The sequence below is a fragment of the Vanellus vanellus genome (assembly GCF_965231255.1).
Source record: "Vanellus vanellus genome assembly, contig: HAP1_SCAFFOLD_1903, whole genome shotgun sequence".
Lineage (NCBI taxonomy): Eukaryota > Metazoa > Chordata > Aves > Charadriiformes > Charadriidae > Vanellus > Vanellus vanellus.
In genome coordinates, this window is record NW_028128937.1 from 1 (window position 1) to 23,637 (window position 23,637).

At 59.9% G+C, this 23,637-nt stretch overlaps 1 protein-coding gene across 1 annotated transcript; it reads left to right on the top strand.

Annotated features, from left to right (window-relative positions):
• Positions 1-138: 138 nt before the first annotated feature.
• LOC309683787 (cleavage and polyadenylation specificity factor subunit 1-like) lies at positions 139-22,772 on the top strand (the record flags this gene model as incomplete). Its single annotated transcript, XM_082499785.1, is given in 10 exon segments — positions 139-317; positions 16,289-16,425; positions 16,530-16,704; positions 19,364-19,570; positions 21,670-21,759; positions 21,872-21,932; positions 21,935-22,014; positions 22,622-22,670; positions 22,673-22,717; positions 22,720-22,772. Coding segments are annotated over 10 exon segments (1,076 nt in total), but the record flags the coding sequence as incomplete, so codon positions are not given.
• Positions 22,773-23,637: the final 865 nt, after the last annotated feature.

The following is a 23,637-nucleotide window of genomic DNA, read 5'->3' on the forward strand; positions in this document are numbered from 1 at the left end:
TGTCGCCGCTGGGCATCCGCCTGCTGGAAGGAGGTGGGCGCCGCCGGGGATGGCGTGGGGGCACCCGCGGGTGCTGCGGGACGGCCCCCCCCTCCCTCACCCCCTCCTTTACCCCCCACCCTTCTCCGTGCGCCGCAGTCAACCAACTCCACTTCATCCCGGTGGATTTGGGTTCGCCCATCGTGCACTGCGCCGTCGCCGACCCCTTCGTGGTGATCCTGAGCGCCGAGGGACAGGTCACCATGTTCGTCCTCAAGAGCGACACCTACGGGGGCCGTACCCACCGCCTCACCCTCCAGAAACCCCCTCTGCACCACGTAAGTGCCGCCGAAGCCCTCTGCCCCCGCTCCCATAGCGCCGGCGATGGCTCGCGGTCCCCTCCCGCTGTCCCCCGAGCCTTTCCCTGTCCCCCTCGGAGAATCGGAGAGTCTCGGAATCGGAGAGTCTCGGAATCGGAGAGTCTCGGAATCTCAGAATTAGAGAATTTCAGTCAGAATCAGAATTGGAGAATCAGAGAATTAGAAAATCAGAGAATCAGAAAATCGGAGAATCAGAGAATCGGAGAATGTCTGTCAGAATCGGAGAATGTCTGTCAGAATCGGAGAATGTCTGTCAGAATCGGAGAATCTCCGTCAGAATCGGAGAATCTCAGAATCGGAGAATCTCAGTCAGAATCGGAGAATCTCAGAATCGGAGAATCTCAGTCAGAATCGGAGAATCTCAGTCAGAATCGGAGAATCTCAGTCAGAATCGGAGAATCTCAGTCAGAATCGGAGAATCTCAGAATCGGAGAATCTCAGAATCGGAGAATCTCAGAATCGGAGAATCGGAGAATCTCAGTCAGAATCGGAGAATCTCAGTCAGAATCGGAGAATCTCAGTCAGAATCGGAGAATCTGTCAGAATAGGAGAATCTCAGAATCAGAGAATCTCAGAATCGGAGAATCTCAGAATCGGAGAATCTCAGTCAGAATCGGAGAATCTCAGTCAGAATCGGAGAATCTCAGTCAGAATCGGAGAATCTCAGTCAGAATCGGAGAATCTCAGAATCGGAGAATCTCAGAATCGGAGAATCTCAGAATCGGAGAATCTCAGAATCGGAGAATCGGAGAATCTCTGTCAGAATCGGAGAATCTCTGTCAGAATCGGAGAATCTCTGTCAGAATCGGAGAATCTCAGTCAGAATCAGAGAATCGGAGAATGTCAGAATCGGAGAATCTCTGTCAGAATCGGAGAATCTCTGTCAGAATCGGAGAATCTCTGTCAGAATCGGAGAATCTCTGTCAGAATCGGAGAATGTCAGAATCGGAGAATGTCAGAATCGGAGAATGTCAGAATCAGAGAATCGGAGAATCTCAGAATCGGAGAATCTCAGTCAGAATCGGAGAATCTCAGAATCGGAGAATCTCAGTCAGAATCGGAGAATCTCAGAATCGGAGAATCTCAGAATCGGAGAATCTCAGTCAGAATCGGAGAATCTCAGTCAGAATCGGAGAATCTCAGTCAGAATCGGAGAATCTCAGAATCGGAGAATCTCAGTCAGAATCGGAGAATCTCAGTCAGAATCGGAGAATCTCAGTCAGAATCGGAGAATCTCAGAATCGGAGAATCTCAGTCAGAATCGGAGAATCTCAGAATCAGAGAATCGGAGAATCTCAGAATCGGAGAATATCAGTCAGAATCGGAGAATCTCAGAATCGGAGAATCTCAGTCAGAATCGGAGAATCTCAGAATCAGAGAATCGGAGAATCTCAGTCAGAATCGGAGAATGTCAGAATCGGAGAATCTCAGTCAGAATCGGAGAATGTCAGAATCAGAGAATCGGAGAATGTCAGAATCGGAGAATGTCAGAATCGGAGAATGTCAGAATCGGAGAATGTCAGAATCGGAGAATCTCTGTCAGAATCGGAGAATCTCAGTCAGAATCGGAGAATCTCAGAATCGGAGAATCTCAGTCAGAATCGGAGAATCTCAGAATCGGAGAATCTCAGTCAGAATCGGAGAATCTCAGTCAGAATCGGAGAATCTCAGTCAGAATCGGAGAATCTCAGTCAGAATCGGAGAATCTCAGTCAGAATCGGAGAATCTCAGTCAGAATCGGAGAATCTCAGTCAGAATCGGAGAATCTCAGAATCGGAGAATCTCAGTCAGAATCGGAGAATCTCAGTCAGAATCGGAGAATCTCAGAATCGGAGAATCTCAGTCAGAATCGGAGAATCTCAGAATCAGAGAATCGGAGAATCTCAGAATCGGAGAATCTCAGTCAGAATCGGAGAATCTCAGTCAGAATCGGAGAATCTCAGAATCAGAGAATCGGAGAATCTCAGTCAGAATCGGAGAATGTCAGAATCGGAGAATCTCAGTCAGAATCGGAGAATGTCAGAATCAGAGAATCGGAGAATGTCAGAATCAGAGAATCGGAGAATGTCAGAATCGGAGAATGTCAGAATCGGAGAATGTCAGAATCGGAGAATCTCAGTCAGAATCGGAGAATCTCAGAATCGGAGAATCTCAGTCAGAATCGGAGAATGTCAGAATCGGAGAATCTCAGTCAGAATCGGAGAATGTCAGAATCGGAGAATCTCAGTCAGAATCGGAGAATCTCAGTCAGAATCGGAGAATCTCAGTCAGAATCGGAGAATCTCAGTCAGAATCGGAGAATCTCAGTCAGAATCGGAGAATCTCAGAATCAGAGAATCGGAGAATCTCAGTCAGAATCGGAGAATGTCAGAATCGGAGAATCTCAGTCAGAATCGGAGAATCTCAGTCAGAATCGGAGAATGTCAGAATCAGAGAATCGGAGAATGTCAGAATCGGAGAATGTCAGAATCAGAGAATCGGAGAATGTCAGAATCGGAGAATGTCAGAATCGGAGAATCTCAGTCAGAATCGGAGAATCTCAGAATCGGAGAATCTCAGTCAGAATCGGAGAATCTCAGAATCGGAGAATCTCAGTCAGAATCGGAGAATCTCAGAATCGGAGAATCTCAGAATCGGAGAATCTCAGTCAGAATCGGAGAATCTCAGAATCGGAGAATCTCAGTCAGAATCGGAGAATCTCTGTCAGAATCGGAGAATCTCTGTCAGAATCGGAGAATGTCAGAATCGGAGAATCTCAGTCAGAATCGGAGAATGTCAGAATCAGAGAATCGGAGAATGTCAGAATCGGAGAATCTCAGTCAGAATCGGAGAATGTCAGAATCAGAGAATCTCAGTCAGAATCGGAGAATCTCAGTCAGAATCGGAGAATCTCAGTCAGAATCGGAGAATCTCAGTCAGAATCGGAGAATCTCAGTCAGAATCGGAGAATCTCAGAATCAGAGAATCGGAGAATCTCAGTCAGAATCGGAGAATGTCAGAATCGGAGAATCTCAGTCAGAATCGGAGAATCTCAGTCAGAATCGGAGAATGTCAGAATCAGAGAATCGGAGAATGTCAGAATCGGAGAATGTCAGAATCGGAGAATCGGAGAATGTCAGAATCGGAGAATGTCAGAATCGGAGAATCTCAGTCAGAATCGGAGAATCTCAGAATCGGAGAATCTCAGTCAGAATCGGAGAATCTCAGAATCGGAGAATCTCAGTCAGAATCGGAGAATCTCAGAATCGGAGAATCTCAGAATCGGAGAATCTCAGTCAGAATCGGAGAATCTCAGAATCGGAGAATCTCAGTCAGAATCGGAGAATCTCTGTCAGAATCGGAGAATCTCTGTCAGAATCGGAGAATGTCAGAATCGGAGAATCTCAGTCAGAATCGGAGAATGTCAGAATCAGAGAATCGGAGAATGTCAGAATCGGAGAATCTCAGTCAGAATCGGAGAATGTCAGAATCAGAGAATCGGAGAATGTCAGAATCGGAGAATCTCAGTCAGAATCGGAGAATCTCAGAATCGGAGAATCTCAGTCAGAATCGGAGAATCTCAGAATCGGAGAATCTCAGTCAGAATCGGAGAATCTCAGTCAGAATCGGAGAATCTCAGTCAGAATCGGAGAATCTCAGTCAGAATCGGAGAATCTCAGAATCGGAGAATCTCAGTCAGAATCGGAGAATCTCAGTCAGAATCGGAGAATCTCAGTCAGAATCGGAGAATCTCTGTCAGAATCGGAGAATCTCTGTCAGAATCGGAGAATGTCAGAATCGGAGAATGTCAGAATCGGAGAATCTCAGTCAGAATCGGAGAATGTCAGAATCAGAGAATCGGAGAATGTCAGAATCGGAGAATCTCAGTCAGAATCGGAGAATGTCAGAATCAGAGAATCGGAGAATGTCAGAATCGGAGAATCTCAGTCAGAATCGGAGAATGTCAGAATCAGAGAATCGGAGAATGTCAGAATCGGAGAATCTCAGTCAGAATCGGAGAATGTCAGAATCAGAGAATCGGAGAATGTCAGAATCGGAGAATCTCAGAATCGGAGAATCTCAGAATCGGAGAATCTCAGTCAGAATCGGAGAATCTCAGTCAGAATCGGAGAATCTCAGTCAGAATCGGAGAATCTCAGAATCGGAAAATCTCAGTCAGAATCGGAGAATCTCAGTCAGAATCGGAGAATCTCAGAATCGGAGAATCTCAGTCAGAATCGGAGAATCTCAGAATCGGAGAATCGGAGAATGTCAGAATCGGAGAATCTCAGTCAGAATCGGAGAATCTCAGTCAGAATCGGAGAATCTCAGTCAGAATCGGAGAATGTCAGAATCAGAGAATCGGAGAATGTCAGAATCGGAGAATGTCAGAATCAGAGAATCGGAGAATGTCAGAATCGGAGAATGTCAGAATCGGAGAATCTCAGTCAGAATCGGAGAATCTCAGAATCGGAGAATCTCAGTCAGAATCGGAGAATCTCAGAATCGGAGAATCTCAGTCAGAATCGGAGAATCTCAGAATCGGAGAATCTCAGTCAGAATCGGAGAATCTCAGTCAGAATCGGAGAATCTCAGTCAGAATCGGAGAATCTCAGTCAGAATCGGAGAATCTCAGTCAGAATCGGAGAATCTCAGAATCGGAGAATCTCAGTCAGAATCGGAGAATCTCAGTCAGAATCGGAGAATCTCAGTCAGAATCGGAGAATCTCAGAATCAGAGAATCTCAGTCAGAATCGGAGAATGTCAGAATCGGAGAATCTCAGAATCGGAGAATCTCAGTCAGAATCGGAGAATCTCAGAATCGGAGAATCTCAGTCAGAATCGGAGAATCTCAGAATCGGAGAATCTCAGTCAGAATCGGAGAATCTCAGAATCGGAGAATCTCAGTCAGAATCGGAGAATCTCTGTCAGAATCGGAGAATCTCTGTCAGAATCGGAGAATGTCAGAATCGGAGAATGTCAGAATCGGAGAATCTCAGTCAGAATCGGAGAATGTCAGAATCAGAGAATCGGAGAATGTCAGAATCGGAGAATCTCAGTCAGAATCGGAGAATGTCAGAATCAGAGAATCGGAGAATGTCAGAATCGGAGAATCTCAGTCAGAATCGGAGAATCTCAGAATCGGAGAATCTCAGTCAGAATCGGAGAATGTCAGAATCAGAGAATCGGAGAATGTCAGAATCGGAGAATGTCAGAATCAGAGAATCGGAGAATGTCAGAATCGGAGAATCTCAGAATCGGAGAATCTCAGTCAGAATCGGAGAATCTCAGAATCGGAGAATCTCAGTCAGAATCGGAGAATCTCAGAATCGGAGAATCTCAGTCAGAATCGGAGAATCTCAGTCAGAATCGGAGAATCTCAGTCAGAATCGGAGAATCTCAGAATCGGAGAATCTCAGTCAGAATCGGAGAATGTCAGAATCAGAGAATCGGAGAATGTCAGAATCGGAGAATGTCAGAATCAGAGAATCGGAGAATGTCAGAATCGGAGAATGTCAGAATCGGAGAATCTCAGTCAGAATCGGAGAATCTCAGAATCGGAGAATCTCAGTCAGAATCGGAGAATCTCAGAATCGGAGAATCTCAGTCAGAATCGGAGAATCTCAGTCAGAATCGGAGAATCTCAGTCAGAATCGGAGAATCTCAGAATCGGAGAATCTCAGTCAGAATCGGAGAATCTCAGTCAGAATCGGAGAATCTCAGAATCGGAGAATCTCTGTCAGAATCGGAGAATGTCAGAATCGGAGAATGTCAGAATCGGAGAATCTCAGTCAGAATCGGAGAATGTCAGAATCAGAGAATCGGAGAATGTCAGAATCGGAGAATCTCAGTCAGAATCGGAGAATGTCAGAATCAGAGAATCGGAGAATGTCAGAATCGGAGAATCTCAGTCAGAATCGGAGAATGTCAGAATCAGAGAATCGGAGAATGTCAGAATCGGAGAATCTCAGTCAGAATCGGAGAATCTCAGAATCGGAGAATCTCAGTCAGAATCGGAAAATCTCAGAATCGGAGAATCTCAGTCAGAATCGGAGAATCTCAGTCAGAATCGGAGAATCTCAGAATCGGAGAATCTCAGTCAGAATCGGAGAATCTCAGAATCAGAGAATCGGAGAATGTCAGAATCGGAGAATCTCAGTCAGAATCGGAGAATCTCAGAATCAGAGAATCGGAGAATGTCAGAATCGGAGAATGTCAGAATCAGAGAATCGGAGAATGTCAGAATCGGAGAATGTCAGAATCGGAGAATCTCAGTCAGAATCGGAGAATCTCAGAATCGGAGAATCTCAGTCAGAATCGGAGAATCTCAGAATCGGAGAATCTCAGTCAGAATCGGAGAATCTCAGAATCGGAGAATCTCAGTCAGAATCGGAGAATCTCAGTCAGAATCGGAGAATCTCAGTCAGAATCGGAGAATCTCAGAATCGGAGAATCTCAGTCAGAATCGGAGAATCTCAGTCAGAATCGGAGAATCTCAGAATCGGAGAATCGGAGAATCTCAGAATCGGAGAATCTCAGTCAGAATCGGAGAATCTCAGTCAGAGTCAGAGAATCTCAGAATCTCAGAATCGGAGAATCTCAGTATCGGAAAGTCTCTAAGAATTAGAATCTCAGAATCTCAGAATTAAAATCTCAGAATCGGACAATCTCAGAATTAAAATCTCAGAATCGGACAATCTCAGAATTAAAATCTCAGAATCGGACAATCTCAGAATCTCAGAATCGGACAATCTCAGAATCTCAGAATCGGACAATCTCAGAATCGGACAATCTCAGAATCTCAGAATCGGACAATCTCAGAATCGGACAATCTCAGAATCGGACAATCTCAGAATCGGACAATCTCAGAATCTCAGAATCGGACAATCTCAGAATCGGACAATCTCAGAATCTCAGAATCGGACAATCTCAGAATCGGACAATCTCAGAATCGGACAATCTCAGAATCTCAGAATCGGACAATCTCAGAATCTCAGAATCGGACAATCTTGGTCAGAATCGTAGAATGAGAGAATCACAGAATCTCAGTGAATCTCGGTCAGAATCGGAGAATCGTAGAATCGGAGAATCGTAGAATCAGAGAATTTCAGTCAGAATCAGAGAATCTCAGAATCGGAGAGTCTCAGAATCTCGGTCAGAATCGGAGAATCTCAGAATCTCAGAATCGGAGAGCCTTAGTCAGAATCACCGCTTCCTCGGGGACGGGAAAGGGGATGGCACAGCGCTGTCACCGCTTCCTCAGTGATGGGAAAGGGGATGGCACAGCGCTGTCACCCACTTCCTCGGGGACGGGAAAGGGGATGGCACAGCGCTGTCACCCGCTTCCTCGGGGACGGGAAAGGGGATGGCACAGCGCTGTCACCGCTTCCTCGGGGACGGGAAAGGGGACGGCACAGCGCTGTCACCCGCTTCCTCGGGGACGGGAAAGGGGACGGCACAGCGCTGTCACCCGCTTCCTCGGGGACGGGAAAGGGGATGGCACAGCGCTGTCACCCCCTTCCTCGGGGACGGGAAAGGGGATGGCACAGCGCTGTCACCCGCTTCCTCGGGGACGGGAAAGGGGATGGCACAGCGCTGCCACCCGCTTCCTCGGGGACGGGAAAGGGGATGGCACAGCGCTGTCACCGCTTCCTCGGGGACGGGAAAGGGGATGGCACAGCGCTGTCACCCACTTCCTCGGGGACGGGAAAGGGGATGGCACAGCGCTGTCACCCGCTTCCTCGGGGACGGGAAAGGGGATGGCACAGCGCTGTCACCCCCTTCCTCAGTGATGGGAAAGGGGATGGCACAGCGCTGTCACCCACTACCTCGGGGACGGGAAAGGGGATGGCACAGCGCTGTCACCCGCTTCCTCAGTGATGGGAAAGGGGATGGCACAGCGCTGTCACCCACTACCTCGGGGATGGGAAAGGGGACGGCACAGCGCTGTCACCCGCTTCCTCGGGGACGGGAAAGGGGATGGCACAGCGCTGTCACCCGCTTCCTCGGGGACGGGAAAGGGGATGGCACAGCGCTGTCACCCCCTTCCTCGGGGACGGGAAAGGGGATGGCACAGCGCTGTCACCCGCTTCCTCGGGGACGGGAAAGGGGATGGCACAGCGCTGTCAGCCGCTTCCTCGGGGACGGGAAAGGGGATGGCACAGCGCTGTCACCCCCTTCCTCGGGGACGGGAAAGGGGATGGCACAGCGCTGTCACCCGCTTCCTCGGGGACGGGAAAGGGGATGGCACAGCGCTGTCAGCCGCTTCCTCGGGGACGGGAAAGGGGATGGCACAGCGCTGTCACCCGCTTCCTCGGGGACGGGAAAGGGGATGGCACAGCGCTGTCACCCACTTCCGCAGTGACGGGAAAGGGGATGGCACAGCGCTGTCAGCCGCTTCCTCGGGGACGGGAAAGGGGATGGCACAGCGCTGTCAGCCGCTTCCTCGGGGACGGGAAAGGGGATGGCACAGCGCTGTCACCCGCTTCCTCGGGGACGGGAAAGGGGATGGCACAGCGCTGTCACCCGCTTCCTCGGGGACGGGAAAGGGGACGGCACAGCGCTGTCACCCGCTTCCTCGGGGACGGGAAAGGGGACGGCACAGCGCTGTCACCCGCTTCCTCGGGGACGGGAAAGGGGATGGCACAGCGCTGTCACCACTTCCTCGGGGACTGGGAAAGGGGATGGCACAGCGCTGTCACCCCCTTCCTCGGGGACGGGAAAGGGGATGGCACAGCGCTGTCACCCGCTTCCTCGGGGACGGGAAAGGGGACGGCACAGCGCTGTCACCCGCTTCCTCGGGGACGGGAAAGGGGATGGCACAGCGCTGTCACCCACTTCCTCAGTGATGGGAAAGGGGATGGCACAGCGCTGTCACCCACTTCCTCGGGGACGGGAAAGGGGATGGCACAGCGCTGTCACCCGCTTCCTCGGGGACGGGAAAGGGGATGGCACAGTGCTGTCACCCCCTTCCTCGGGGACGGGAAAGGGGATGGCACAGCGCTGTCACCGCTTCCTCGGGGACGGGAAAGGGGATGGCACAGCGCTGTCACCCGCTTCCTCGAGGACGGGAAAGGGGATGGCACAGCGCTGTCACCCGCTTCCTCGGGGACGGGAAAGGGGATGGCACAGCGCTGTCACCCCCTTCCTCGGGGACGGGAAAGGGGATGGCACAGCGCTGTCACCCGCTTCCTCGGGGACGGGAAAGGGGATGGCACAGCGCTGTCACCCCCTTCCTCGGGGACGGGAAAGGGGATGGCACAGCGCTGTCACCCCCTTCCTCGGGGACGGGAAAGGGGATGGCACAGCGCTGTCACCGCTTCCTCGGGGACGGGAAAGGGGATGGCACAGCGCTGTCACCCGCTTCCTCGGGGACGGGAAAGGGGATGGCACAGCGCTGTCACCCGCTTCCTCGGGGACGGGAAAGGGGATGGCACAGCGCTGTCACCACTTCCTCAGTGACGGGAAAGGGGATGGCACAGCGCTGTCACCCCCTTCCTCGGGGACGGGAAAGGGGATGGCACAGCGCTGTCACCCGCTTCCTCGGGGACGGGAAAGGGGATGGCACAGCGCTGTCACCCGCTTCCTCGGGGACGGGAAAGGGGATGGGACAGCGCTGTCACCCGCTTCCTCGGGGACGGGAAAGGGGATGGCACAGCGCTGTCACCCGCTTCCTCGGGGACGGGAAAGGGGATGGCACAGCGCTGTCACCCGCTTCCTCGGGGACGGGAAAGGGGATGGCACAGCGCTGTCACCACTTCCTCAGTGACGGGAAAGGGGATGGCACAGCGCTGTCACCGCTTCCTCGGGGACGGGAAAGGGGATGGCACAGCGCTGTCACCCACTTCCTCGGGGACGGGAAAGGGGATGGCACAGCGCTGTCACCCACTTCCTCGGGGACGGGAAAGGGGATGGCACAGCGCTGTCACCGCTTCCTCGGGGACGGGAAAGGGGACGGCACAGCGCTGTCACCCGCTTCCTCGGGGACGGGAAAGGGGATGGCACAGCGCTGTCACCCGCTTCCTTGGGGACGGGAAAGGGGATGGCACAGCGCTGTCACCCACTTCCTCGAGGACCGAAAGGGGATGGCACAGCGCTGTCACCCAGTTCCTCGAGGACCGAAAGGGGATGGCACAGCGCTGTCACCCGCTTCCTTGGGGACGGGAAAGGGGATGGCACAGCGCTGTCACCCACTTCCTCGAGGACCGAAAGGGGACGGCACAGCGCTGTCACCCACTACCTTGGGGACGGGAAAGGGGATGGCACAGCGCTGTCACCCGCTTCCTCGGGGACGGGAAAGGGGATGGCACAGCGCTGTCACCCGCTTCCTCGGGGACGGGAAAGGGGATGGCACAGCGCTGTCACCCGCTTCCTCGGGGACGGGAAAGGGGATGGCACAGCGCTGTCACCCACTTCCTCGGGGACGGGAAAGGGGATGGCACAGCGCTGTCACCCGCTTCCTCGGGGACGGGAAAGGGGATGGCACAGCGCTGTCACCCGCTTCCTCGGGGACGGGAAAGGGGATGGCACAGCGCTGTCACCGCTTCCTCGGGGACGGGAAAGGGGATGGCACAGCGCTGTCACCCGCTTCCTCGGGGACGGGAAAGGGGATGGCACAGCGCTGCCACCCGCTTCCTCGGGGACGGGAAAGGGGATGGCACAGCGCTGTCACCCGCTTCCTCGGGGACGGGAAAGGGGATGGCACAGCGCTGTCACCCCCTTCCTCGGGGACGGGAAAGGGGATGGCACAGCGCTGTCACCCGCTTCCTCGGGGACGGGAAAGGGGATGGCACAGCGCTGTCACCCACTTCCTCGGGGACGGGAAAGGGGATGGCACAGCGCTGTCACCCGCTTCCTCGGGGACGGGAAAGGGGATGGCACAGCGCTGTCAGCCGCTTCCTCGGGGACGGGAAAGGGGATGGCACAGCGCTGTCACCCGCTTCCTCGGGGACGGGAAAGGGGATGGCACAGCGCTGTCACCCACTTCCTCGGGGACGGGAAAGGGGATGGCACAGCGCTGTCACCGCTTCCTCGGGGACGGGAAAGGGGATGGCACAGCGCTGTCACCCACTTCCTCGAGGACCGAAAGGGGATGGCACAGCGCTGTCACCCGCTTCCTCGGGGACGGGAAAGGGGATGGCACAGCGCTGTCACCCACTTCCTCGGGGACGGGAAAGGGGATGGCACAGCGCTGTCACCGCTTCCTCGGGGACGGGAAAGGGGATGGCACAGCGCTGTCAGCCGCTTCCTCGGGGACGGGAAAGGGGATGGCACAGCGCTGTCAGCCGCTTCCTCGGGGACGGGAAAGGGGATGGCACAGCGCTGTCACCCCCTTCCTCGGGGACGGGAAAGGGGATGGCACAGCGCTGTCACCCGCTTCCTCGGGGACGGGAAAGGGGATGGCACAGCGCTGTCACCCCCTTCCTCGGGGACGGGAAAGGGGATGGCACAGCGCTGTCACCCGCTTCCTCGAGGACCGAAAGGGGATGGCACAGCGCTGTCACCCGCTTCCTCGGGGACGGGAAAGGGGATGGCACAGCGCTGTCACCCACTTCCTCGAGGACCGAAAGGGGATGGCACAGCGCTGTCACCCGCTTCCTCGGGGACGGGAAAGGGGATGGCACAGCGCTGTCACCCGCTTCCTCGGGGACGGGAAAGGGGATGGCACAGCGCTGTCACCCGCTTCCTCGGGGACGGGAAAGGGGATGGCACAGCGCTGTCACCCCCTTCCTCGGGGACGGGAAAGGGGATGGCACAGCGCTGTCACCCGCTTCCTCGGGGACGGGAAAGGGGATGGCACAGCGCTGTCACCGCTTCCTCGGGGACGGGAAAGGGGATGGCACAGCGCTGTCACCCACTACCTCGGGGACGGGAAAGGGGATGGCACAGCGCTGTCACCCGCTTCCTCGGGGACGGGAAAGGGGATGGCACAGCGCTGTCAGCCGCTTCCTCGGGGACGGGAAAGGGGATGGCACAGCGCTGTCACCCGCTTCCTCGGGGACGGGAAAGGGGATGGCACAGCGCTGTCACCCGCTTCCTCGGGGACGGGAAAGGGGATGGCACAGCGCTGTCACCCGCTTCCTCGGGGACGGGAAAGGGGACGGCACAGCGCTGTCACCCGCTTCCTCGGGGACGGGAAAGGGGACGGCACAGCGCTGTCACCCGCTTCCTCGGGGACGGGAAAGGGGATGGCACAGCGCTGTCACCACTTCCTCGGGGACTGGGAAAGGGGATGGCACAGCGCTGTCACCCCCTTCCTCGGGGACGGGAAAGGGGATGGCACAGCGCTGTCACCCGCTTCCTCGGGGACGGGAAAGGGGACGGCACAGCGCTGTCACCCGCTTCCTCGGGGACGGGAAAGGGGATGGCACAGCGCTGTCACCCACTTCCTCAGTGATGGGAAAGGGGATGGCACAGCGCTGTCACCCACTTCCTCGGGGACGGGAAAGGGGATGGCACAGCGCTGTCACCCGCTTCCTCGGGGACGGGAAAGGGGATGGCACAGTGCTGTCACCCCCTTCCTCGGGGACGGGAAAGGGGATGGCACAGCGCTGTCACCGCTTCCTCGGGGACGGGAAAGGGGATGGCACAGCGCTGTCACCCGCTTCCTCGAGGACGGGAAAGGGGATGGCACAGCGCTGTCACCCGCTTCCTCGGGGACGGGAAAGGGGATGGCACAGCGCTGTCACCCCCTTCCTCGGGGACGGGAAAGGGGATGGCACAGCGCTGTCACCCCCTTCCTCGGGGACGGGAAAGGGGATGGCACAGCGCTGTCACCCGCTTCCTCGGGGACGGGAAAGGGGATGGCACAGCGCTGTCACCCCCTTCCTCGGGGACGGGAAAGGGGATGGCACAGCGCTGTCACCCCCTTCCTCGGGGACGGGAAAGGGGATGGCACAGCGCTGTCACCGCTTCCTCGGGGACGGGAAAGGGGATGGCACAGCGCTGTCACCCGCTTCCTCGGGGACGGGAAAGGGGATGGCACAGCGCTGTCACCCGCTTCCTCGGGGACGGGAAAGGGGATGGCACAGCGCTGTCACCACTTCCTCAGTGACGGGAAAGGGGATGGCACAGCGCTGTCACCCCCTTCCTCGGGGACGGGAAAGGGGATGGCACAGCGCTGTCACCCGCTTCCTCGGGGACGGGAAAGGGGATGGCACAGCGCTGTCACCCGCTTCCTCGGGGACGGGAAAGGGGATGGGACAGCGCTGTCACCCGCTTCCTCGGGGACGGGAAAGGGGATGGCACAGCGCTGTCACCCGCTTCCTCGGGGACGGGAAAGGGGATGGCACAGCGCTGTCACCCGCTTCCTCGGGGACGGGAAAGGGGATGGCACAGCGCTGTCACCACTTCCTCAGTGACGGGAAAGGGGATGGCACAGCGCTGTCACCGCTTCCTCGGGGACGGGAAAGGGGATGGCACAGCGCTGTCACCCACTTCCTCGGGGACGGGAAAGGGGATGGCACAGCGCTGTCACCCACTTCCTCGGGGACGGGAAAGGGGATGGCACAGCGCTGTCACCGCTTCCTCGGGGACGGGAAAGGGGACGGCACAGCGCTGTCACCCGCTTCCTCGGGGACGGGAAAGGGGATGGCACAGCGCTGTCACCCGCTTCCTTGGGGACGGGAAAGGGGATGGCACAGCGCTGTCACCCACTTCCTCGAGGACCGAAAGGGGATGGCACAGCGCTGTCACCCAGTTCCTCGAGGACCGAAAGGGGATGGCACAGCGCTGTCACCCGCTTCCTTGGGGACGGGAAAGGGGATGGCACAGCGCTGTCACCCACTTCCTCGAGGACCGAAAGGGGACGGCACAGCGCTGTCACCCACTACCTTGGGGACGGGAAAGGGGATGGCACAGCGCTGTCACCCGCTTCCTCGGGGACGGGAAAGGGGATGGCACAGCGCTGTCACCCGCTTCCTCGGGGACGGGAAAGGGGATGGCACAGCGCTGTCACCCGCTTCCTCGGGGACGGGAAAGGGGATGGCACAGCGCTGTCACCCACTTCCTCGGGGACGGGAAAGGGGATGGCACAGCGCTGTCACCCGCTTCCTCGGGGACGGGAAAGGGGATGGCACAGCGCTGTCACCCGCTTCCTCGGGGACGGGAAAGGGGATGGCACAGCGCTGTCACCGCTTCCTCGGGGACGGGAAAGGGGATGGCACAGCGCTGTCACCCGCTTCCTCGGGGACGGGAAAGGGGATGGCACAGCGCTGCCACCCGCTTCCTCGGGGACGGGAAAGGGGATGGCACAGCGCTGTCACCCGCTTCCTCGGGGACGGGAAAGGGGATGGCACAGCGCTGTCACCCCCTTCCTCGGGGACGGGAAAGGGGATGGCACAGCGCTGTCACCCGCTTCCTCGGGGACGGGAAAGGGGATGGCACAGCGCTGTCACCCACTTCCTCGGGGACGGGAAAGGGGATGGCACAGCGCTGTCACCCGCTTCCTCGGGGACGGGAAAGGGGATGGCACAGCGCTGTCAGCCGCTTCCTCGGGGACGGGAAAGGGGATGGCACAGCGCTGTCACCCGCTTCCTCGGGGACGGGAAAGGGGATGGCACAGCGCTGTCACCCACTTCCTCGGGGACGGGAAAGGGGATGGCACAGCGCTGTCACCGCTTCCTCGGGGACGGGAAAGGGGATGGCACAGCGCTGTCACCCACTTCCTCGAGGACCGAAAGGGGATGGCACAGCGCTGTCACCCGCTTCCTCGGGGACGGGAAAGGGGATGGCACAGCGCTGTCACCCACTTCCTCGGGGACGGGAAAGGGGATGGCACAGCGCTGTCACCGCTTCCTCGGGGACGGGAAAGGGGATGGCACAGCGCTGTCAGCCGCTTCCTCGGGGACGGGAAAGGGGATGGCACAGCGCTGTCAGCCGCTTCCTCGGGGACGGGAAAGGGGATGGCACAGCGCTGTCACCCCCTTCCTCGGGGACGGGAAAGGGGATGGCACAGCGCTGTCACCCGCTTCCTCGGGGACGGGAAAGGGGATGGCACAGCGCTGTCACCCCCTTCCTCGGGGACGGGAAAGGGGATGGCACAGCGCTGTCACCCGCTTCCTCGAGGACCGAAAGGGGATGGCACAGCGCTGTCACCCGCTTCCTCGGGGACGGGAAAGGGGATGGCACAGCGCTGTCACCCACTTCCTCGAGGACCGAAAGGGGATGGCACAGCGCTGTCACCCGCTTCCTCGGGGACGGGAAAGGGGATGGCACAGCGCTGTCACCCGCTTCCTCGGGGACGGGAAAGGGGATGGCACAGCGCTGTCACCCGCTTCCTCGGGGACGGGAAAGGGGATGGCACAGCGCTGTCACCCCCTTCCTCGGGGACGGGAAAGGGGATGGCACAGCGCTGTCACCCGCTTCCTCGGGGACGGGAAAGGGGATGGCACAGCGCTGTCACCGCTTCCTCGGGGACGGGAAAGGGGATGGCACAGCGCTGTCACCCACTACCTCGGGGACGGGAAAGGGGATGGCACAGCGCTGTCACCCGCTTCCTCGGGGACGGGAAAGGGGATGGCACAGCGCTGTCACCCGCTTCCTCGGGGACGGGAAAGGGGATGGCACAGCGCTGTCACCCGCTTCCTCGGGGACGGGAAAGGGGATGGCACAGCGCTGTCACGCACTTCCTCGGGGACGGGAAAGGGGATGGCACAGCGCTGTCACCCGCTTCCTCGGGGACGGGAAAGGGGATGGCACAGCGCTGTCACCCGCTTCCTCGGGGACGGGAAAGGGGATGGCACAGCGCTGTCACCCACTTCCTCGGGGACGGGAAAGGGGATGGCACAGCGCTGTCACCCGCTTCCTCGGGGACGGGAAAGGGGATGGCACAGCGCTGTCACCACTTCCTCAGTGACGGGAAAGGGGATGGCACAGCGCTGTCACCGCTTCCTCGGGGACGGGAAAGGGGATGGCACAGCGCTGTCACCGCTTCCTCTCTGTCCCCGCAGCAATCCAAAGTCATCGCGCTCTGCCTGTACCGGGACGTCAGTGGGATGTTCACCACCGAGAGCCGCACCGCCGCCGCCCGCGACGACCACAGCCTCCGCCCCCACTCCGAAGCGGAGACCCTCATCCAGGACATCAGGTGGGGACCGAACTGTCACCTCCCCCCCCCCCAAGCGTCCCCCTGGCGGGACGCGGAGGTGCCACGGGGGTGTCTGTCTGTCTGTCCCCCCCCCGCGGGCGCAGCGACACGGTGGACGATGAGGAGGAGATGCTCTACGGCGATTCGGGGGCTCTGTTCAGCCCCGCCAAGGAGGAGCCGCGCCGCAGCAGCCTCCCCTCCGCCGAGCGCGACCCCCACCAGTATAAACCCGAGCCCACCCACTGGTGCGTACTGGTGCGGGAGAACGGCGCTATGGAGGTGAGAAGGGGGAGGGAATATCTCCCTCCCCCCCCCCCCCCCCCCCCAAAACACCCCTCCCCCGGCGCTGCGCCGCCGCCACTGCTGCCGGCGCCCGGTGACGTTCTCCTCTTGTCACCCCTTTTTTGTCCCCCTTTTTTTCGTGTCCCGATTTTTTTCTCGTCACCCCCCTTCTCGTCACCCCCTCTTCTCGTCACCCCCTCTTCTTGTGTCCCCCTCTTCCTTTTGGTGTCCCCTCTTCCTCTCGGTGTCCCCTCTTCTTCTCGGTGTCCCCTCTTCTTCTCGGTGTCCCCTCTTCTTCTCGGTGTCCCCCTCTTCCACTGGTGTCCCCCTCTTCCACTGGTGTCCCCCTCTTCCACTGGTGTCCCCTCTTCTTGGTGTCCCCTCTTCTTGGTGTCCCCTCTTCTCGTTGTCCCCCTCTTCCACTGGTGTCCCCTCTTCTTGGTGTCCCCCTCTTCTTGGTGTCCCCCTCTTCCACTGGTGTCCCCTCTTCCACTGGTGTCCCCTCTTCCACTGGTGTCCCCCTCTTCCACTGGTGTCCCCCTCTTCCACTGGTGTCCCCTCTTCCACTGGTGTCCCCCTCTTCTTGGTGTCCCCTCTTCTTGGTGTCCCCCTCTTCCACTGGTGTCCCCTCTTCCTTTTGGTGTCCCCCTCTTCCACTGGTGTCCCCCTCTTCCACTGGTGTCCCCTCTTCCTTTTGGTGTCCCCCTCTTCCTTTTGGTGTCCCCTCTTCCACTTGTGTCCCCTCTTCTTGGTGTCCCCCTCTTCTTGGTGTCCCCCTCTTCTTGGTGTCCCCCTCTTCTTGGTGTCCCCTTTTCTTGGTGTCCCCCTCTTCCACTGGTGTCCCCCTCTTCTTGGTGTCCCCCTCTTCTTGGTGTCCCCCTCTTCTTGGTGTCCCCTTTTCTTGGTGTCCCCCTCTTCCACTGGTGTCCCCCTCTTCCACTGGTGTCCCCTCTTCCTTTTGGTGTCCCCCTCTTCCTTTTGGTGTCCCCCTCTTCCTTTTGGTGTCCCCTCTTCCACTTGTGTCCCCTCTTCTTGGTGTCCCCTCTTCTTGGTGTCCCCCTCTTCTTGGTGTCCCCCTCTTCCACTGGTGTCCCCCTCTTCCACTGGTGTCCCCGCTTCCTTTTGGTGTCCCCCTCTTCCTTTTGGTGTCCCCCTCTTCCTTTTGGTGTCCCCCTCTTCCTTTTGGTGTCCCCTCTTCTTCTCGTTGTCCCCCTCTTCCACTGGTGTCCCCTCTTCATCTCGGTGTCCCCTCTTCTTCTCGGTGTCCCCCTCTTCCACTGGTGTCCCCCTCTTCCACTGGTGTCCCCCTCTTCCACTGGTGTCCCCTCTTCTTGGTGTCCCCTCTTCTTGGTGTCCCCTCTTCTTGGTGTCCCCTCTTCCTTTTGGTGTCCCCCTCTTCCTTTTGGTGTCCCCTCTTCTTGGTGTCCCCCTCTTCCACTGGTGTCCCCTCTTCTTGGTGTCCCCTCTTCTTGGTGTCCCCTCTTCCACTTGTGTCCCCTCTTCCTTTTGGTGTCCCCCTCTTCCTTTTGGTGTCCCCCTCTTCCTTTTGGTGTCCCCCTCTTCCTTTTGGTGTCCCCCTCTTCCTTTTGGTGTCCCCCTCTTCCTTTTGGTGTCCCCTCTTCCACTTGTGTCCCCTCTTCTTGGTGTCCCCCTTTTCCACTGGTGTCCCCCTCTTCCACTGGTGTCCCCGCTTCCTTTTGGTGTCCCCCTCTTCCTTTTGGTGTCCCCCTCTTCCTTTTGGTGTCCCCCTCTTCCTTTTGGTGTCCCCTCTTCTTCTCGTTGTCCCCCTCTTCCACTGGTGTCCCCTCTTCTTCTCGGTGTCCCCCTCTTCCACTGGTGTCCCCCTCTTCCACTGGTGTCCCCCTCTTCCACTGGTGTCCCCCTCTTCTTGGTGTCCCCCTCTTCTTGGTGTCCCCCTCTTCCACTTGTGTCCCCTCTTCCTTTTGGTGTCCCCCTCTTCCACTGGTGTCCCCCTCTTCCACTGGTGTCCCCCTTTTCCACTGGTGACCCCGTCTTCCTTTTGGTGTCCCCTCTTCTTGGTGTTCCCCTCTTTTTCTGGTGTCCCCCTCTTCCACTGGTGTCCCCCTCTTCCACTGGTGTCCCCTCTTCTTGGTGTCCCCCTCTTCCACTGGTGTCCCCCTCTTCCTTTTGGTGTCCCCTCTTCTTCTCGTTGTCCCCCTCTTCCACTGGTGTCCCCCTCTTCCACTGGTGTCCCCCTTTTCCACTGGTGACCCCGTCTTCCTTTTGGTGTCCCCTCTTCTTGGTGTTCCCCTCTTTTTCTGGTGTCCCCCTCTTCCACTGGTGTCCCCCTCTTCCACTGGTGTCCCCTCTTCTTGGTGTCCCCCTCTTCCACTGGTGTCCCCCTCTTCCTTTTGGTGTCCCCTCTTCTTCTCGTTGTCCCCCTCTTTTTCTGGTGTCCCCCTCTTTTTCTGGTGTCCCCCTCTTTTTCTGGTGTCCCCTCTTCCACTGGTGTCCCCTCTTCTTGGTGTCCCCCTCTTCTTCTTGGTGTCCCTTCTTCTTGGTGTCCCTTCTTCTTGGTGTCCCCTCTTCTTGGTGTCCCCCTCTTCTTCTTGGTGTCTCCCCCTTCTTCTTGTCATCCCCCACTGCTTGCGTCCCCCTCCCCGTCCCCCCGTGTCCCCCCGTGTCCCCCCCCCAGATTTACCAGCTGCCGGAGTGGCGCCTGGTGTTCCTGGTGAAGAACTTCCCCATGGGGCAGCGGGTGTTGGTCGACAGCTCCTTCGGGCAGCCGGCGGCCCCCGGGGACGGCAAGAAGGAGGAGGTGACGCGGCAGGGCGAGCTGCCGCTGGTCAAGGAGGTGCTGCTGGTGGCACTGGGCAACCGCCAGAGCCGGCCCTACCTGCTGGTGAGGGGATGGGGGGGGGAATGAGGGGGGGGGGGGTCTGGGGGGTGCTGGAGGGATGTGGGGGGGTCTGGAGGGGACTGGGGATGGGGGGGGGATGGGGGATTCTGGGGGGGTCTGGGGGGGACTGGAAGGATCTGGGGGGTCTGGGGGCTGCTGGAGGGATCTGGGGGGGTCTGGAGGGGACTGGAAAGATCTGGGGGGTCTGGGGGGTGCTGGAGGGATGTGGGGGGGTCTGGAGGGGACTGGGGATGGGGGGGGCTGGGGGATTCTGGGGGGGTCTGGAGGGGACTGGAAGGATCTGGGGGGTCTGGGGGGTGCTGGAGGGATCTGGGGGGGTCTGGAGGGGACTGGAAGGATCTGGGGGGTCTGGGGGGTGCTGGAGGGATCTGGGGGGGTCTGGAGGGGACTGGAAGGATCTGGGGGGGGTCTGGGGGGTGCTGGAGGAATCTGGGGGCGTCTGGAGGGGACTGGGGGGATGTGGGGGGGGTCTGGGGGGTGCTGGAGGGATCTGGGGGGGTTCTAGGGGGGACTGGAGGGATGGGGGGGGGTCTGGGGGGTGCTGGAGGGATCTGGGGGGGACTGGAAGGATCTGGGGGGGTCTGGGGGGATGCTGGAGGGATGTGGTGGGGACTGGAAGGATCTGGGGGGAGGGGGGGGTCTGGGGGATGCTGGAGGGATGTGGGGGGGTCTGGGGGATGCTGGAGGGATCTGGGGGGGACTGGAAGGATCTGGGGGGGGTCTGGGGGCTGCTGGAGGGATCTGGGGGGGTCTGGAGGGGACTGGGGGGATGGGGGGGGGTCTGGGGGGTGCTGGAGGGATCTGGGGGGGACTGGAAGGATCTGGGGGGGTCTGGGGGTGCTGGAGGGATGTGGGAGCGTCTGGAGGGGACTTGGGGGATGGGGGGGGTCTGGGGGGTGCTGGAGGGATCTGGGGGGGACTGGAAGGATCTGGGGGGGGTCTGGGGGTGCTGGAGGGATGTGGGAGCGTCTGGAGGGGACTGGGGGGATGGGGGGGTCTGAGGGATTCTGGGGAGGTCTGGAGGGGACTGGAAGGATCTGGGGGTGCTGGAGGGATGTGGGGGGGTCTGGAGGGGACTGGGGGGATGTGGGGGGGGTCTGGGGGATGCTGGAGGGATCTGGGGGGGGTTCTAGGGGGGACTGGAGGGATGGGGGGTCTGGGGGGTGCTGGAGGGATCTGGGGGGGACTGGAGGGGACTGGAAGGATCTGGGGGGTGCTGGAGGGATGTCGGGGGGTCTGGAGGGGACTGGGGGGATGTGGGGGGGGTCTGGGGGATGCTGGAGGGATCTGGGGGGGACTGGGGTTGCTGGAGGGATGTGGGAGCGTCTGGAGGGGACTGGGGGGATGGGGGGGGGTCTGGGGGTGCTGGAGGGATCTGGGGGGGACTGGAAGGATCTGGGGGGGTCTGTGGGGATGCTGGAGGGATCTGGGGGTGCTGGAGGGATGTGGGAGCATCTGGAGGGGACTGGGGATGTGGGGGGGGTCTGGGGGATTCTGGGGGGGTCTGGGGGTGCTGGAGAGATGTGGGAGCGTCTGGAGGGGACTGGGGGGATGGGGGGGTCTGAGGGATTCTGGGGGGGTCTGGAGGGGACTGGAAGGATCTGGGGGGAGGGGGGGGTCTGGGGGATGCTGGAGGGATCTGGGGGGGACTGGAGGGGACTGGAAGGATCTGGGGGGTGCTGGAGGGATGTGGGGGGGTCTGGAGGGGACTGGGGGGATGTGGGGGGGGTCTGGGGGATGCTGGAGGGATCTGGGGGGGACTGGAAGGATCTGGGGGGGGTCTGGGGGTGCTGGAGGGATGTGGGAGCGTCTGGAGGGGACTGGGGGGATGGGGGGGTCTGGGGGATTCTGGGGGGGTCTGGAGGGGACTGGGGGGATGGGGGGGGGTCTGGAGGGATCTGGGGGGGTCTGGAGGAGACTGGAAGGATCTGGGGGGGTCTGGGGGGTGCTGGAGGTGCCGGGGGGGGGGTGGGGTGGGGTGGGGAAATCCGGGAGGTGCCGGGGAATGCCGGAGGGGGGGGACGGAGGGGGGGGACAGGGGGGGACACACACACACGACTCGGCCCTTCCCCGTCCGGCAGGTCCACGTGGAGCAGGAGCTGCTCATCTACGAGGCCTTCGGACACGACTCCCAGCTGGGCCAGAGCAACCTCAAAGTGCGCTTTAAGAAGGTGAGAGGGGGGGGGGGAAAGGGGGTTCTGCCACCCCGTGTGCCCCCCCGGCACCGGCACGGCCCCCTGCCCCCATATTCCCTTCCCCCCCCCCCCATCTCTGCCCCTCCAGGTGCCCCACAACATCAATTTTCGCGAGAAGAAGCCGAAACCCTCCAAGAAGAAGCCGGAGAGCGCGGGAGCGAAGAGCCGGGGGGGCCCCGCGGCCGTGTCGCCCGCTTCCGCTACTTCGAGGACATTTACGGCTACTCGGGGGTGAGCGCGACCGCACCGCCCACCGCCCACCGCCCACCGCCCCCCCTTCTTTCGCCGAGGGTGACCGGCTGTGCCCCCCCCCCCCGTGTCCCCCCGTCCCCCTCTCTGTCCCCCCGTCCCCCTCTCTGTCCCCCCTCTCTCTGTGTCCCCCCCGTCCCCCTCTCTGTCCCCCCCGTCCCCCTCTCTGTCCCCCCAACCCTCTCTCTGTGTCCCCCCCTCTCTGTCCCCCGTCCCCCTCTCTGTCCCCCCATCCCCCTCTCTGTCCCCCCGTCCCTCTCTCTGTGTCCCCCCCATCCCCTCTCTGTGTTCCCCCATCCCCCTCTCTGTCCCCCCCCATCCCCCTCTCTGTCCCCCTCTCTGTCCCCCTCTCTGTGTCCCCCCGTCCCTCTCTCTGTCCCCCCGTCCCTCTCTCTGTCCCCCCCGTCCCCCTCTCTGTCCCCCCGTCCCTCTCTGTCCCCCCGTCCCTCTCTCTGTCCCCCCGTCCCCCTCTCTGTCCCCCCCGTCCCTCCCTGTGTCCCCCCGTCCCCCTCCCTGTGTCCCCCCGTCCCCCTCTCTGTGTCCCCCCGTCCCTCTCTGTCCCCCCGCCCCCCTCTCTGTCCCCCCCCAGGTGTTTATCTGCGGCCCCTCGCCCCACTGGCTGCTGGTGACGGCGCGGGGGCTCTGCGCCTGCACCCCATGACCATCGACGGCTCCGTCGAGTCCTTCGCCCCTTCCACAACGTCAACTGCCCCAAAGGCTTCCTCTACTTCAACCGGCAGGTGGGGCTGGAGGGGGGGCGGGGGGGTTAGGGGGGGCTGGAGGGGGTTGGGGGCTCCAGGGGGCATCTGGAGGGGTTTGGGGGGGGCTGGAGGGGTTTGGGGGGCTCCAGGTTGGGGCTGGAGTGGTTTGGGGGGCTCCAGGGGGAGTCTGGAGGGGTTTGGGGGGGGGGCTGGGGGGTTTGGGGGGCTGCAGGGGGAGTCTGGAGGGGTTTGGGGGGGGGGCTGGGGGGGGTTTGGGGGGCTGCAGGGGGAGTCTGGAGGGGTTTGGGGGCTCCAGGGGGGCTGGGAGGATCCAGGTTAAGGGCTGGAGGGGTTTGGGGGGGGTCTTGAGGGGTTGGGGGGCGCTGGAGGGGTGAGTTTGGGGGCTCCAGGGGGAGTCTGGAGGGGTTTGGGGGGGGTCTGGAGGGGTTTGGGGCTCCAGGGGGAATCTGGGGGCTCCAGGGGGGTGTGGGAGGATCCAGGTTGGGGCTGGAGGGGTTTGGGGGGCTCCAGGGGGGGCTGGGAGGATACAGGGGGGGCTGGAGGGGTTTGGGGGGTGCTGAAGGGGTGAGTTTGGGGGGCTGCAGGGGGAGTCTGGAGGGGGTTTGGGGGGCTCCAGGGGGGGCTGGAGTGGTTTGTGGGGGGGTCTGGAGGGGTGAGTTTGGGGGGCTGCAGGGGGAGTCTGGAAGGGTTTTGGGGGGGGGCTGGAGGGGTTTGGGGGCTCCAGGGGGGGCTGGGAGGATCCAGGTTGGGGCTGGAGGGGTTTGGGGGGCTCCGGGGAGGTCTGGAGGGGTTTGTGGGGGGGTCTGGAGGGGTTTGGGGGGCGCTGGAGGGGTGAGTTTGGGGGGCTCCAGGGGGAGTCTGGAGGGGTTTGGGGGGGGCTGGA